Genomic DNA, 16,587 nt, shown 5'->3' with positions numbered 1-16,587 from the left:
GACATATTCGTTTTTGGAGCTACATAGCTATAGAGCAAAAGTTTCAAAACCTCTCTGTGAATCACAACTTTTTTTTCGAATGGAGAGTTGCCCGTGTCTAGCTATCTACCAATACATGTTTCAATAATTTATCTTTAATTGATTTGTTTTCTTTTTAACATGTTTCTTCTACTGAAGTTTTATAATTCAATCAATCATTTAACGTTTGCGATACATAAATAGTACAAAGATTTGGATAATTCCTAATTATGATATAAAAATTTTCCGTAACAGTGAATTCTCTAACAATTTTTGTATCTCTTGTTAGTAAACTAACCATAAAAAAATGTATAATTTTCTATATTTATGATCAGTCTACTATTAATGTCTAAAAGAAATTATGCGCGAAAACATAATTATGGAAAGGTGGCGAGATTACTTCAAGGAGTTCCTGAGTAGTCAATTCGACAGGGGGAAAAAAAGAAAAATTTACAAAAAAGAATAAATCTGAAAGAGGAAACCACATTATAAAAGATACAAATGACAATATGTAAAGCCAAAAAAGGAAAGGCACCAGGATACGATAATGTGATAAATGAGATGATAAAAGCATCATGAAATAGCTGTGAAGTACTTACAATATCTTATGAATATCATAATGGAAACATCTTCCAAAGACTGGCAATTGGGAATTTTATCACCAATATCTGAGAAGGGAGACAGCTGAAAATGTAATTACTGAGCCATTACATTATTGAATAACGTAGTGAAAATATTTTGCATAAAAAAGAGATCAAGGGAAAAAGTAGAAATACCCTTGAAGAAACACATCAGTCTTGTCATATCTCAAAACTTGATTAGCAGCTCTCGTAGGTAGGTTCACTTTAGTGCAATTGTAAAAAAAATTGAAATTACTGTTTATTTTAAAGTTAATAAATAAATTCATGTATGAGAATTTTTGGCTTATTTTCAAAATTTTCGGGTATATTTTGACCAAATGATTTATATATTTATGCATATATTTTGGGTTTGTTATTTGCATATTCATGTTTCCTTACTAATAAATCTAAATAATCATGCCTTATGCAAACAAATATTAATCATACTGTCTTCTAGAAATGGTTCATGAATACCATCCTTACTTTTATTGCTTTCAGCTAGATCCCTTCGTAATGGACTAAACCAACATTGTTACTCCAAGATTTTGGTTTTTATCAACAAATTGACAATTACACTGTCCAACGTGCCTAATTTAATATTCATTTTTGTATTTTTAGCACGATGAAGAGCTTACCACGAGTTCCAAAATCTCCTCGCAAGAATCTTCTTCCGTTGAAGCTACCAAAGGTTCAATTTTTGAAGCTGCACCTCCATCAGTTGAAATATTCAAAACAAATGAACCGGAACTAATTACGTCTGTAGTAACAAGTAAAACGGTCATTAACAATACTATATTACCATCAGTAACTCCGAATCCAGTAAAAAGTAGTACCGATCCTGAACTCTTGGTGGAAAATACGACAGACACTTGGGTCGTCGTGGCGTCTGTTCAAACGAGCAGGAGTGTTTCAGGAGCAAGGTAATTAAAGTAAAACTATATTGATTATTATTTTTATTACAATACATCTTAACTCCTAGGTACTTACCATCTTCAATAGTTGAACAAGATGTAAGAGTGAAACTTTTAAATGAACATTTGGAAGAAGAACATCATACTACACTAAAACCTTCACAACCTGAAGAAGATTCATATGAGGAATTGACTACAAACACAGAAGAAATTACCACACCCACTCCATCTAAATTAAAAACATCAACTGAGAGTCTTAACGATATATTAGACAGAGTACAATCAGATTTGTCCAGTGGAGTATTGACAGGTAAATATATGAATAGTTCACTCTATAATATTCTTAGAAGTACCTGGATTTGGTATTAATAATCTGCGAATTGAGCATAATTAACGACTTCAAACAGGATCAATTCGAATAATGTTATGTTTTATTCACTCAGATTAATGCATGAGCGATGAGAAAAATCTCATAAATTCATCTATTATACAACTTCCTAATGTTTGCCATGCGGACAGAAAAGTTTCAGTAAAATCTAAAACTTTCTTAGGTGCCACTCATTACCCATTCTAGTTTCAGGAAACACCTACCAAATTATAGCATATCCTTGAGTAAGAAACATATTTTCGTCAATCGGTCATTTGTCAGGATCTAACTTTTTCCATGGCTTGGTGACTAGCTGGAAAGCTGTAGAATAGCCCTGATCCAATAAGACAGTTACTTCTCCATATCTTGCTTGATGTTTGCCATTTTTTTGCCACGCATTTTTCCGATGCCGGTCATAATTTGTGGGCACTATAGTGTGAAAGCTATAGAACTGCACTCCTAACGATATCGCTCAAAATTTAATGTAATGGAAACTATAAAATATTGCGGATGGCTTAATCGATTATTGTATAAACATGAAATATATTCTAGATATTTTTGGAAGAAATTAGTGTGCAAAAGTTTCTAGACAGAATTGTCTACTGCTAGACATTTTAGAAAGTTTCTACAATAGTCTAGAATTATTGCAAAAGCAAGTATGAGCTCACAGTAGAACATTTAGTTAAATAATACCAGTGAGAAGCGTTATTTTCGACCACGGACTAAAAGCGCAACAAACATTCAACATCAAATTTTGTTCAAAATACTTGTCTTGACGATATAACACAAAACAAAAACAATAGATTGTTTATATCTTCAGACCGTAATAAGACTTCGTAACTAATTTCGTGATGATATAGACGTGGTTTTAGGAAATATAATTGCTAATAGCCTTACATATTGTATGTGTGAGAGTAGTTTTAAATCAAGACCTAAGTTCTTAGTAAAACATACTTATACTTTTAAAAATTGTTTGCTATACGTATCTGCTTTATTTTCAGGTGGTTTGGGAAACAACATAGCAGTCATCAAAGAACAAGTACCTGAAAAAGTTGAATTGGAGGATATAAGTACTTCAACTACAACCAAAGCTCCTTATCCGCAAGTAAATATTCGAAAATATTCACCAAATAATAGGAGAACGACTACAAGACGACCAAGACCAAGACCGAGTACGAAATCTAAGAAACCTTTCGATATAAACCAACCGCAAGGAGATCAGCCGAAGAAGACTGATGATATTGTAGCATTTTTATCGCCAGGATATAAGTTAAACGCAAGTGATGAAAGAAGCTCAAAGTTGCTAGAAGAAATACTGAGCAAGGCAAAGTATGCTAAAACGACAGAAAAGAAATTGAATATTAGTTCAATTACTCAACAACGTAATGAGACTGGAGACAAAAATGGAAGTAACATTTTTGAAAACACGAAAGATAAAAATATAACTAAATTATCTCCACCGGCTCCCATCCAGTTGACGTCAACGACATCGAGTAATTTATCAAAACAAACAATACTTGACGACGTGTCTAAATTTCTACCACCTGGGTATAAGTTACCTGAAAGTGATGATAAAACAACCGAAACTACAATTTTTAAAGTTGATGATATATCCAAATTTTTACCTCCAGGTTATAAACTGCCTAAAACTGAAGATAAACCAACTACCGAAAAGAGCAAAGAAAATACTAAAGCTGACGACATATCCAAGTTTCTACCTTCTGGGTACAAAGCACCAAAATACAAATCAACAACGGAAAGTAGCATATTCAAAAATACCAAGCTGGATGATATTGCTAACTTCCTTCCTCCTGGTTATAAATTACCCGAAAATAGTGAAAAAACAACCGAGAGTGGCATATTTATATCTGACGATATATCAAAATTTTTACCTCCAGACTACAAATTACCAAAATCTGACGATAAATCAACTACCGAAAGCAGTATATTCAAAAATACTAAACTCGATGACATATCTAAATTTCTACCACCTGGTTACAAAGCACCGAAATATAAATCAACAACGGAAAGTAGTATATTCAAAAACACAAAACTGGATGATATTTCTAAGTTTCTTCCTCCTGGTTATAAGTTACCAAAGTATTCTACAGAGAATCCGAAAGAGGCAACGACAATTGAAGGTAATTGGAAAATAGCATTTTAGACGTATTTTCTTATATTCATAATTTCGGCTTAAGGATTATTGTTCACTCAGAATGGTTTAACTGAATTTATTTATCTAAATTTGTAGGTTTGAATCTTAAGCCGGTGGATTTATCTGCACTCCTCCCACCAGGATTCAAACCATCGGAAAACGATACTCTTCCAATAAATCTTCTACCCATAGGATTCAATTCATCAACAGAATCGCCAAAAACAAGCAAGCCATCAGGCGTTAAAGTTGTATTTCCATCAAGACCTGGAGGTGGAACTCGAAAATCGTCCAGCCGCACCACACATAAGCCAGTATACGACGAACCTCCAAAAAATACTCCTCCTACCATTCGTAAAGGATTACCGTCGAGGTATAAATATATTTTTTCTTTTCGCGTGTTAATAATAGTAACTAATTTTTTTTAGAGCGACAACTGAGTTCACGGGATGGCCGACGCCATCAACGACTCCAATTTCAATTGAAAAGCTGCTCGAAGCCGCTAAAGCTGCTACTTCTAGTACAACGCGTACTATTGAAACAACAGTTTCGACAACTACAACAACCACCACTACAACAACGACAACACCTAAGCCCACAACTCCTGGAATATGCGTCAATGAGTGTGATCTTGCCGCTACAATTAAATTAATAGCTGGAGTTAAGTGGGTACCGGAATTATTAGATAGAAATACCAAAGAGTGGCAAGTACTTGCCAATGAAGTTGAAAGCCAAGTATGTAGATTTTAATGTGAAAAAATTCAATTGTATCCAGTATAAAATAGTTTAATGCCAGTTTTATTTTCTCATTTGTTGATATTAATACAAAATGACTATAGACTCTTTGTTTTTCATCAAACTTTTCTCATAGTGTTGATACTTATACATTAGAAAAATGAGTCAAGAATTTATTTTGATGCCACCCCAATCCTAAACTTTCAAAATCTGAGGGAAGTCCTCCAATAATTCGTTGGTAGTTGCCAGCTTTTGTATTACCAAGGAAATTATGACACACTTTTATTAAAGCCTCCCAAGTCCTTTATTGTGCTCGAATTGAAAGCTTCATCTGCCATAAGCTCTCGTATTTGCCAACCTATACAAATTTCTCTTTTCATATTCCCGTTATTGATTGGAGGAAAATTCGTTATAGGGTATTGACAGTCTTTTACAAATATTCGACAAATATTGAGAATATTTTAATGTTTCTAATACCTCCATATTTGCATAATTTTCTTTAATGTCTATTACATGTGCAAATGGCAATTGATGGGTACTTGAAGACTAGGAAACTTGTAACAGCACTGCATTATGAATATAATATATTGAATCACCTATATTTTGTGTAAAAATGCCGCAATCTCTTATTTTTCAAGAAATTCTATTGTTAATATTGAATCGACCAATTAAGCCTTAGATTTGTATAGAATTAAGTCTCTAATAAGAACATTTGAATAAAAATTTTTAGAAAAGTATTCGAAAATATACATAGAGACACTAGATCAAAGTTGTGCACTAGAAAAATTTTCCATCTTCTCGTTTTTATTGGAAAGTCACGAGAAACTGATCTCTTTGCAGATGTTTGAATACCGTATTGATGTCATGCAGAGATTCGTTTGAAAGCATTGGAATACATTTGTGACTTTCTCAAAGCCAAGCTCTCAACGGTAATGAGTGACTATTACAGCCAACTTTTATCCTTTTCTTATATAAAAAATCCAAAATATCGCTGATAAGCTTCAATAAGATCCGTTATTGCAGTTCCACTACTAATCTGAGAAAATCGTCTGATTAAATGAAATTTTATCGTTTTATTGGTCCTTATCCACCAATCTACCTCCCGGTGAAATACTGATTTTAAACCTACTGATATCACGTGACTATTGCAGGAGTGTACTATTTTGTTGTAATTAGATACTATCTAGGATTATTGGCGTTTGTAGGGATTAAGCTTAAACTGGCCACTAGGATATATGGTGTAGCAATTAAAACGTCAATTCATCAATTTCAGCCCTTAAAAAAAAACTTATTTATAAGTAGTTCATGTTCTTGGCTAGAAGACACTATCTCCCTAGCCAAACGCGGTCGTCTTTACTCAATTTCTTCCAATAGTTCTTTAATAAGATCGCATAATACTCACGGTTTACAGTTTTCTGTTTTTGACAATAGATAATGAAAATTATTCCACTCGCATCCCAAAAAAAACGAATTTATGACCAACAGAAGAGAACCATTCGACTTATAGGCGATCGATAATATACCAGTAACTTGAACAGCTTATAGCATACAAAAAAAGGTCGCAGACTTGACTTTGTTTTACCGATACCACCACGGCAGAAGCTCTTCCGAGATTACCAACATAATATCAGTATTTGCAAAACCTACTTTATAGGCAGACATTGCTCTTGATCGCCAAGTTCACCTGCAGACGCTCAGAACTGAAGAAGTGCATTCCCTGCAACCCACAGAAGTTCAAGATCAACACCCACAGACATCTCCACATGGCTGGCACCACTCGAACTACTAAAGTATAATAGGGTCTATCCTCTTATGATGGCATTTTATATAAAAAAGAGCCTGCATTCTGGTCCAAAGCTGCCCAATCCATCTCCTGGCGCTAGCTTAGAATCATCTGTATACTAGAGAGGCAGTTATATTGCAATATAATGAAAATTATTCCACTCGCATCCTAAAAAACGACTCTATGACTTTTCCTGCAGATGAAATGTGCTTCGTCTCCTTTGGATCCGATGTTCCAATTTCAGTCCAATGTTTCGATTATTGTTTGTATCGGGTTTGGAATGATCGGTCCAAGTTGTATCAATGGTTATGATATTGTTTTTGCTGGGTAGCAAAGGCAAAACCCATCTTGCACACAGCCTCCTCTTAATTAAATTCTCAGATAATATGTAAAGTAATGGACTTTCTGAAATATCTTCTATATTTGTTAGTTCGCGTATTTCCAGTCCACGATCCAGTACTGTATCATGGATTTTATTGGCCATTTTTGATATTTTCACCTCATTACTATTCATATTGCCCATATAACCATGGTAAAACTGCTCTTATTGTTGCAATCGACTCGTTTAGACTAGAATCCAGTTTAACTTCTATTCTGGTTGAATATTTTTACAACTTACTGAAAACATTCTCAATGATGGCTGCCATACACATAATGAATAACGTATATACTAATTTTATTTTACTTTTTATCAAAAAAAAAATGCAGATATGAAAACTAAAGTTTTATTTTCTATTTTTAGCTTGACTATGTTTACAGCTCATCTTCTCTACTCAATAGATGGTACAAAAAAATTAGGATCGACGGCTTTAGGTAAATATTTTGTTTTTATATAAACTAGGGTTGATATTTTTTTAATTATTTTAGTGAAGGTAGCGTACTGGTTGACTATCTCGTAGAACTAAATGAGTTGGGAAGACGTGTCGATACTCAAGAAATAAAAAGATTATTCCATGAATCTTTAGATGACGCCCTATCGACTTTAGGAGGTTCTAATAGAGAAGCAAAGTCTCTTAATGAGTCAATTAAATTAGAGGGAAAATTGTCTTTGGGAAATTTTGTAGTGGATCCAGCTTACACAGACTTTCTAGGTAAGTGATTGAATTGAGTGAATAATAGATTTTACTTTTCGTGCATTGAGTACATATCCAAAGACACTTAAATTTCTTGATTCTCACTTCAATTTAATAATACTGCTTGTACCGTTTCACGGAATTACACTTCTCGCTCTATTGTCTATTGACTAGCTTTCGTTGTTGGATAAATATGAAAAAAAAGAATTTCGTGTGTTGATTCAATTTATATTTTACGTGGAAAAATAATATAAGAATGTGAGGAAAAGTAAAGTAAATATTATCATAAAATCGGTTCTATGCTTTTAAAAGTATCCATATAAACACGGATGATGATTAATGTCCGGAACCAGTACTTCTTGTAACTACTTCAGAATTGGTTAATAACATATATGTGCCTTTGTACTTGATCAACGTCAAAGAAAAATAAAAGAGTGCAAAATAACCAGGGCAATGAAGATTGCAATCGAAGTGCTATCAATATTATGCATGAGAAGTTACTTACGAAAATGCAACAATTACTTAATACTGATTAAAAGCTCATCCACACTCCTCCACCATATTCATCTTATCTAATTGTATCATTTTAACTTTCAAGGTATAATAGATTTATTTTTTCAGTGTTACCAAAACAGGTGTACCCTACAGTGGGTTATGCAGAAAATGATGTACTTCTACCCCAATGGGCAATTGCAGTTATCGTCATAGGACTTGCTTCACTTCTATTTGTCATTATTTTTGGGGTTACAGTGGTGAGTATTTTTACAGATTTTAAATACATAAAATGAGTTCATGAGTCCAATTAAATCGCAACCTCTCCATTGAAATCAGTCAATATGTACGAGTTTTACACGATCTAAAATTCAAAATACAATCATCAGATATCAATTGTTTTAAGCTGTATAGATGCTTTGACTAAAAATTTGAATCTTTGTTTTTGAAAAGGTCAACATTTACTTCTAAAAAAGTTGATCATAATAGAAACCATTGTCAGATATCAAATATCATTCGTCGGTCATAGAAATAATTTCAATTTCAAATTAGATGCGTTACTTACATAAAAACTAATGTAGCAGTGTAGAGAGTGCATTGTGCCTCCCAGAACTTCCCACTCTAACGATTTAATATCATAAATGTTGTAGTTCAATTTCTAATACAAAAAATTATTGATCAATCTTAACAAGTGCTTTGAAACTTACAACTAGAATTAAAAACTTCTTTCGAAAGACTAATATTTGATCGCCATTATGAATTTACCAATCTTTTTATGAAGTGGACCAAACATTCGTGTAGATGCTCGGCAGTTTCCATGGCTTGCTAAAGGAATCTACAGTTGTCGCCTTCTGCCATGTCAATTATCTTAAGGTGGTATTTGACTGATCAGCTGATATGGTTATGAAGCTCTTGGATTGTCTTAGACTTTGAGTGTCTCTATAGTGAGATTCCACAGTAGAGCTCTGGTCCAAAGTATGGAGTCGTTGCCCCTTTTTGGCACGGATGTTTGCTTCCTCATTACCTGATATACCCTGATGACCTGGTAGTCACATTAGGGTTACTTTATTTCTGTTATCTGTTTCTTTCAGAGTTTGTTTTCACTCTCATGCTAGCTTGAACGTACACTCAATAGTCTTCAGGACCTTCAAGGCTGGTTGGCTATCGGAGAGAATGAGAATGTGGTTTCTAAACAGGTTTCTATCCAAACACTCCTGAGCACTTTTGTTCATTGCTAGCGACGGAAAATAGTGGTTTTCCTAGTGTTATGGAATTGTTGGGTGTTGATTTTGGGAGCAATATAACCTGGCATAGTCCTGGCCGAATTAACTGAGGCAACTTCACAAAAACTTGCAACTCCTTTAAGAACAAATTGCTATATATTCCGGAACAGCTTGTAATCCTCTAAAAAGCACAGATTCGTCCATCTTCGGAGTATTGCTCGTACATGCCGACCTCGGCTCCCAAGCACACCCTAAGGATGCTGGACTCAATACAAAAGAGAACCATTCGACTCGTAGGCGATCCAGAATTAACCAATAACCTGAACAGCTTATAGCATAGAAGAAAGGTCGCAGACTTGACTTTGTTTGACCGATACCACTACGGCAGATACTCTTCCGAGAGGCAGACATGGCTCTTGAACACCGAGTTCATCTGCAGACGCCCAGAACTGAAGAAGTGCATTTCCTAAAACCTACGGAAATTCAAGATCAATACCCACAAACATCACTCGAACTACTGAAGTCTAATAGGGTGTATCCTCTTATGCTGGCGTTTTACATAAAAAGGAGCCTGCATTCTGGTCCAAAGCTCCTGGCGTTAGCTTCGAATCATCTGTATACTAGAGAGATGCATTTTGAGCTTTCGGAAGACCTTTATTGGTCCATGATTGGCGGCCATCAATTACCACTTCGAATGGGATGTCTTGGCTCTGATTAGGTAGGTTAGTCATAAGCTAATCTAATACCTGGTCCGACAAAAACACCTTCTCTCAACTTTGCTCTTTAGAGGCCTGAAAAATTTGATTTAAATTATTTGAAGCAATTTCCATCTCATAAAATTTACAAATTGCTCTATCATTCCCAAATCTATGGGAAGCGGTGAAAAAACTTTGTGAGGAAGCACCAAAGTTTCTTGCAGGACGTTCTTTTCGCCAGCTCTAAGCTGCCTCGGGCAAGGCAAGGCTAGACTTTTTGGTACAGTAACTTGTTCTATATTTACTATCCTTTAGACACAAAAAGAAAGGGAATTTGGTAAACCTATATTGCCGTCTAAACAACATACTCAATATTCTTAAATCAACGTATGCGTACCAACTGTGATTATTTATGAGGTTGTCGAATTTTTTGAGTATTTGTTTTTTGTCTTACAAACACCTAAGTACATAGAAATCGATCAACGACTTTCCACCCACACTATTGTTGGAGGAATTTGAATTTTTTCTCAATTATTCGTAATATTTCTGAAGTCCTCAGAACTTCTAATTAACAATAATGTGAGCTTTGAAATATTTATCGAGCATCATGAACTGATTTTATTGACTAATACACCAAACACAGCAAAACACAGCTTAGAAAAATAAATATAATTTTCATCTTGTACATCTATTTACCCGATTTATATTTTTAGTTGGTTAATAGACAGAAAAATAACAAAAAGAAAGCTCCAACACCTCTAACAGAAGGAATGTTGAATGAATTGAACAAAAACCATATGGGAGGTATTGACAATTATGGTGCAGAAGATCTTTACAACATGGAAGATGTGTGGAACGAGAGAGGATACGATCAAAAACCGCCTAAAAAGGTAATAAATTGAGAAGTTTTTATATCCATTTATCCACTTTTTATTTGTTTGTAGTATTGTGAAAGATTGTCCAACAACAAAAAATCAATTTCCCACAATACTGGGATTTGGCCCGCGCTCACCTCAACTCATTTACATTATTTTGAGACTCATATCAACAAATATTTTCTTATACTTATGAGTATTTCAGTGGTGCGAAACAGATTTTCAATTACAGTCCCATATTTTATCGTGACCATTGGATAGGTAGTAAAGGTCAACAAAGTTGCATTGGACACATTCAATTTACTGTCCGGTACGATTATAACGCCACCTAAGACCCGTGGTCGTCGTTAGCTACCGCTTCACATCACGTATGTATGATTGGGTTATATAGCTGATTTATTGATCCTACTCCTTGTGGAAAGTTCAGGATGGCTTCACATCTTAGATATCGTCGTCACCAAGACAAGGAGGAAATTCAAAAATATCACTTTTTATTTACCGAAACTGACCTTGTAATAGGAACGCCGTCATTTTTGCTATACTCTACGCTTCTAGCTCCATACCAAAATATTATAAAAGAATAGCTTATTCAAATTGAATCAAAGCATCTACCACCCTGACCCTATAGTAGACGAGTGCTGTATGCCACTCTCTGCAGTAACTGTAACTGTACTGGTAATGAACTTGTAGACTGTGAAGCAAAAAAAAGCATCAATATCAAACTTACCAACAGAAAGAATCAAATAAGTTCTTCAAACAAAAGAATTATACGTTATGACAAGAAGACTGGACTAAAATCACTTCATAAATAGATATAATAACTATTCCAAAAAATATTGATATCATAAATTCAAGGCCAGTCCGTTTGGTACTTAGCATCACCGCTCGACGATGCCAGTACATTTATTATAGTAAATTTTTGGAGACGGCTACAGTGTGAGGAAGCGGGTATGTCCGCGGAAAGTGTCATATCGATCGGTAGTTCAATTCTTGTTTTTACATACGAAATAATGCATCGAATTCAAGGACCGTTTGAATGCTATTTATGGTGACTCTTCTTCGATCGTAATCGTCAAGAATGGGTTAAACGAGTTTCAACGGATACCACGTATTGTAAAATTGACGCTGCGCAAAAGATAGCACACTAGGTATTCCAAAAACTCATGTCAGTCATATTCTGCATGAAATTTTGGACGAAAGGTGACACGTTCACTCACTGAAGTCAACCAACGCAATTGTGAGACCATTTCAAAGCAGTGTTTTCTCTGTTCAACATGGTTCCACTGCGCTGGTGTATAACAGAGATAGGAAGAATCGAACAGTGGATTTCACCAGGCGAACGTGCTCCAAAGACGGCGAAGACTGTCTTCACATCGACTACTTAGAGAAGAGATTCTACCATTAATTGGAGAAATTCCGCTCTCATTTGGCAAAGAAAAAAGTGCTTTTCCAACATGATAACGCACCAGTTTACACCTCCGCTCTCCTCACAGCAATATTGGTCAAACTGAGCTACAAACTGCTGCTCGATCCACCATATTATCCAGATTTAGTCCAGTACGACTTTCCTTTATTTCCAAAATGCCATAACTTAATCGCCAGGCAGAAATTTGAATTACACGAGGAAACCATTGTCGCCACGGAGACACAGTCTGCGGACCTCGAGAACACTTTAGAAGGGTGAAAAAAATTATTTCATCTCTGGGTCGTATGTATCGATCTAAAAGGAGACTATATTGAGAAATAAATCGCAACTCCGTCAAAATTTTAGTTTTTCTTGATAACTTAAGACACCCAATATTAACAAGACAAGAACATTCATTCTTATCGGAATTTCGGCGAACAAAAGCGTGCCGGCACGATTCGACGTTTGCAGTTATGAGTGTAGCGCTGTGGCGATGGGAATGAATACATGTTCACTTACCATGGTTATTCATAACTGCATAAAAGGCCAAAGAAGGAAACTTCAAGTTGTTTATTTGGTGGATATAAGAAAAAATTAAGTCAAAAGGTAATAATGTGTTACAATTAACAATAAGAATGTTGCAACTACCAACTCCATAAATTATATACAGATTATTTCAAATTGAAGATCATCAAAAAGTTCTTAAAACAGTGAAATACGAGTTAGATATATTCAACAAGTTTCAAAAATTTCCTTAATTGTAATCCATATACTTTTAAAGATGTAAAATCTTTAATCTGATGTTGAGTTTTCTCGATTTTTTTAAAAATAACTATGTTTTATATTTCGGTTCACAAATTCGAGTGTAAAATAAATACCCTCCGTTATATAAATCAACAACACGCCCCAATTCTAAACTAATTAATTTTTTGGAAAGATATTAGAAATAGTACACTTTTTGTTCAATTTTACCGCAATCCTACTAAGAAAACGCTCAGAAATTAGTTGACAAAGAACTAGGTTCACGGGTTCATTCACATTGAAATTTTGAAAATTTAAAAAACATAGATTTCAAAAATAAATATTCAAATTCACGCTCTATAGAAATTACATAAGTATTAGTAACATGGAAATATATTAGAGTTAGTACACTTGGGTGTTCAATTTTGCCACAATCCCACTGGTGGTAGTCTTAATTTTGAACATGTTTATGTTTATGTATTTGTGACGGTACATCTCCATATTTGGTATTAATCGGACGATAATTTTCACGTAATATTTCTCCTAGTTTCTCTAAACAAATCCAGCGGGTGCTTGCGTTTTATCCAAAAGTTCCTATTAGGAACATTTGTTATGAAATGAACTATTTTTTCATTATACTGCTATTAAAACAGTGAAACTATTGAGGATTAAATATGAAAAGCCCTGCTTGGTGAACTGATTTGTATTATTTATGCTTGTATCTCTGCAATACCACGTTTCAACATTGTTATGATATATTCTTTCAGAGATCTAATGGATCAATCCATGACAATAGTATGTCTAACCTATATGACAGTTGGCGATCAGAATGGAATGGATACTACTACAATGCTTATTACGGCAACCCCGGTAGCAGCCATAGTGGTTACAATGGAAGAAGAAGATCGGATTATGACACAAATTTTTAAGTAATTCCATTTTTTTAGGTTTAATAACTGCCAAAAGAACAATTATGTTAATTCTATATCATTTTAGACTGAGAATTCTATAACATCATAAAAAATGCCCAATGAAATGTCTATCTTCTTTGTTAACAAATATATGAACTAATATTCAAAATACAACAAATTATTGCTGCCATAATTATTGTTTCGTATCCAAACCTCCATCATCAAGCTTCCAATATAAGTATAATTATTCTCTTCTTTATTTTGAAATTTTCGAAAATCACAGAGTCGTATTACAATTACAATTATATTAGGATCTTGATGATTAGGCGTAGGAGTAGTCAAAGAGACCCAAAATCAAGACAATTTATTTTTGTGGAATAAATAATAAGTTGGGCATTTTCTATTTAAACAATTATTGACTTAAACCACTTGAGTTATATTAAGCTGTTCTTTTGATTTAGTGAGAGGCATTAAATGGAAAGATATTTCTTATGATATTCGTTCTTTTTATAAGATATATACACTGTCTACATTTAATATTTGTCATGACGTAGCTAATAGATGTTGCTCAATTTTTTACGTCCCCCCAAGCCTTCTCCGTTCCCTCGACATTTTAGATAAAAGATTAGAAAAAGTTGTCCAGTAATGTGGTGAAACTTTTAAGAATTTTAGCAAGCGTTTTAATCACATATGTTTTTTCGATTCTAATGCAACATTGCGTAAGACGAAGATGCGTAAGAAGTTATCTACGAGTAAAAAAGCTGCAAAAGTGATGAATCCTTTGCAGTTCTTCTTCTGTTAATAAGAACACACTTCTTCAACCACTGAAACAGTGAAATGGGTAATAGTCTTTTTATTAACTAGTTGAAAAAATACTAATTTGAAAATTATTATAAGTATTTTCTGGATCCATTTTGAAATAAGATTTTTACTCAAAGTTATACCGACCACTTGACATTTAGTAAGGCTCCTGTCAAGATGTTCAGCTGTAAGGATAGTAGGAAAAAGAACTAATTTTCGTATTCCACTGTACATTAGGGTCGAACTTAATTATAACAAAAAAAATAAAGTTTTCTTTTTTGACTTGTAATAGTGAAGTTAATATTTGTTGTGTAAACTAATATCTTAAATATGCAATGCAAAACCAGTGGCGAGTGGGCCCTCGCCCACGGCCTCCCACTTAAAGGTCCATCACGAGGACTCTTTAAATGCGATGCAACCAAAATCGCTATTGATAATTTGATCAATTTTTGTAACTGGATCCATAAATTCCGAGAAATAGGCTTTAATAAATGTACTGCAAAAGCCTACGAATTCATAATAAATAGCAGTTGTCAGATTCCAATGACTTTTAACTAAAAAAGGTTTCACAAACAAAATATGGAGCTATAGATGAGCCTATTGAACCTAATGGATTTTTTTATTAAAATGATTGACGCCGTGATACAAGACATTCACACAAGATCTACTGTACTCACTGAAAATAACAAGTTTGGATTCTTGTATAACACAAATAATTTGAAATCATTGCTAAATATCTAGCTTTTGAAGCACTGTGATGATTTGGATCTGGTACTTCATGATGGAGAAAACAAAGATATAGAATCTTATGAGCTTTACGAAGAACTACAACTTTTAGTGCCTAATCTAACAAACTCCATTAAATGAACTGGGAGATATCTATCCTGATGTTCAATTGCTAGTAGAATTATGTTGTCTTTGCTTGTAAGTACAGCTTCCACAGAAAAAAGTTTTTTAAGTTCAAAATTATTAACAACAAAATTAAGCAGGACCAACTATCTGGTTTAGCAATACCCTCAATCGAAGCAAAAACCGAGAAATCACTGTTTAAAAAAAACTAATGAAACCTTTTTCCAGTCTATATCGTTTCAAATAATCTCCCATTAATATTTTATCACTATCTTGAGTGGGCATATCGTATCGATGCATTTTAGGTGAAATAAATTTTTTGGGCGGAAAGTGCGGACCGAAAATGAAGCTGAAGCGATTTTACCCACTTCTATATTAGTCCACGCTACGCCACTGTGCAAAATAGTACGTTTTCCGGTGTCAATATTTGAGAGCGTCGCAAAAGAAATACAGGAACTTTAAAAACGTAGCTCTTAGCTCATATTTCCTGATAAGCGAAATATTAACTAGAAGTCATCACGAGGAGGTGGCTGCGTATCGACCCACCTCCCACTCTTTAAAAAACATACGTGTTATATCTTATAGTCCTATTTGGTTTCAAACTTCAACATAATATTTCGAGATTTCAATTTTCCCAACATAAAACCATGTCTAGCTTCATATCCTAATATAGCTAGTGCGGCTTCGGTGACAATTTTGACATTTCTCTTCACCTAACTTAACCTACTGAGAATGACAGGAAAACCTGGGACATCTCCTGTTCAAAGCAGTACATTTTCAATAATTCCAATTTATTCAATAAAAGAGGAGGTTCTTCGCAGCACCTAACACTTTCGTTGGGTCTCGATCCAACCGCCATAATCCTTCTAAGCCCAAGTTCTTTAATATGTTCCCTAAAGTCAGTTGCTATGGTAGAAAAATATTTTCTAAGCTTTT

At 34.2% G+C, this 16,587-nt stretch overlaps 1 protein-coding gene across 4 annotated transcripts in view; it reads left to right on the top strand.

Moving 5' to 3' along the window:
- LOC130440785 (mucin-2) overlaps positions 1–14,673 on the top strand; it is a 572,992-nt gene extending 558,319 nt beyond the window's left edge. For all 4 annotated transcript variants that reach the window (XM_056774114.1, XM_056774112.1, XM_056774115.1 and 1 more), the window contains 10 exons: positions 1,257–1,558; positions 1,618–1,859; positions 2,918–4,057; positions 4,168–4,441; positions 4,497–4,803; positions 7,329–7,399; positions 7,454–7,677; positions 8,281–8,411; positions 10,783–10,959; positions 13,858–14,673. In XM_056774114.1, coding sequence (XP_056630092.1) covers positions 1,257–1,558; positions 1,618–1,859; positions 2,918–4,057; positions 4,168–4,441; positions 4,497–4,803; positions 7,329–7,399; positions 7,454–7,677; positions 8,281–8,411; positions 10,783–10,959; positions 13,858–14,019 — 3,030 coding nt within the window. In that variant the 3' untranslated portion in view covers positions 14,020–14,673. The remainder of the gene's footprint in view (positions 1–1,256; positions 1,559–1,617; positions 1,860–2,917; positions 4,058–4,167; positions 4,442–4,496; positions 4,804–7,328; positions 7,400–7,453; positions 7,678–8,280; positions 8,412–10,782; positions 10,960–13,857) is intronic.
- The last annotated feature ends 1,914 nt before the right edge of the window (positions 14,674–16,587 follow it).

The sequence above is a fragment of the Diorhabda sublineata genome, chromosome 2 (genome assembly GCF_026230105.1).
Source record: "Diorhabda sublineata isolate icDioSubl1.1 chromosome 2, icDioSubl1.1, whole genome shotgun sequence".
In the NCBI taxonomy this organism is placed as follows: Eukaryota; Metazoa; Arthropoda; class Insecta; order Coleoptera; family Chrysomelidae; genus Diorhabda; species Diorhabda sublineata.
The sequence above is the reverse complement of the archived record's forward strand: the minus strand, read 5'-3'. Positions and strand labels throughout refer to the sequence as shown.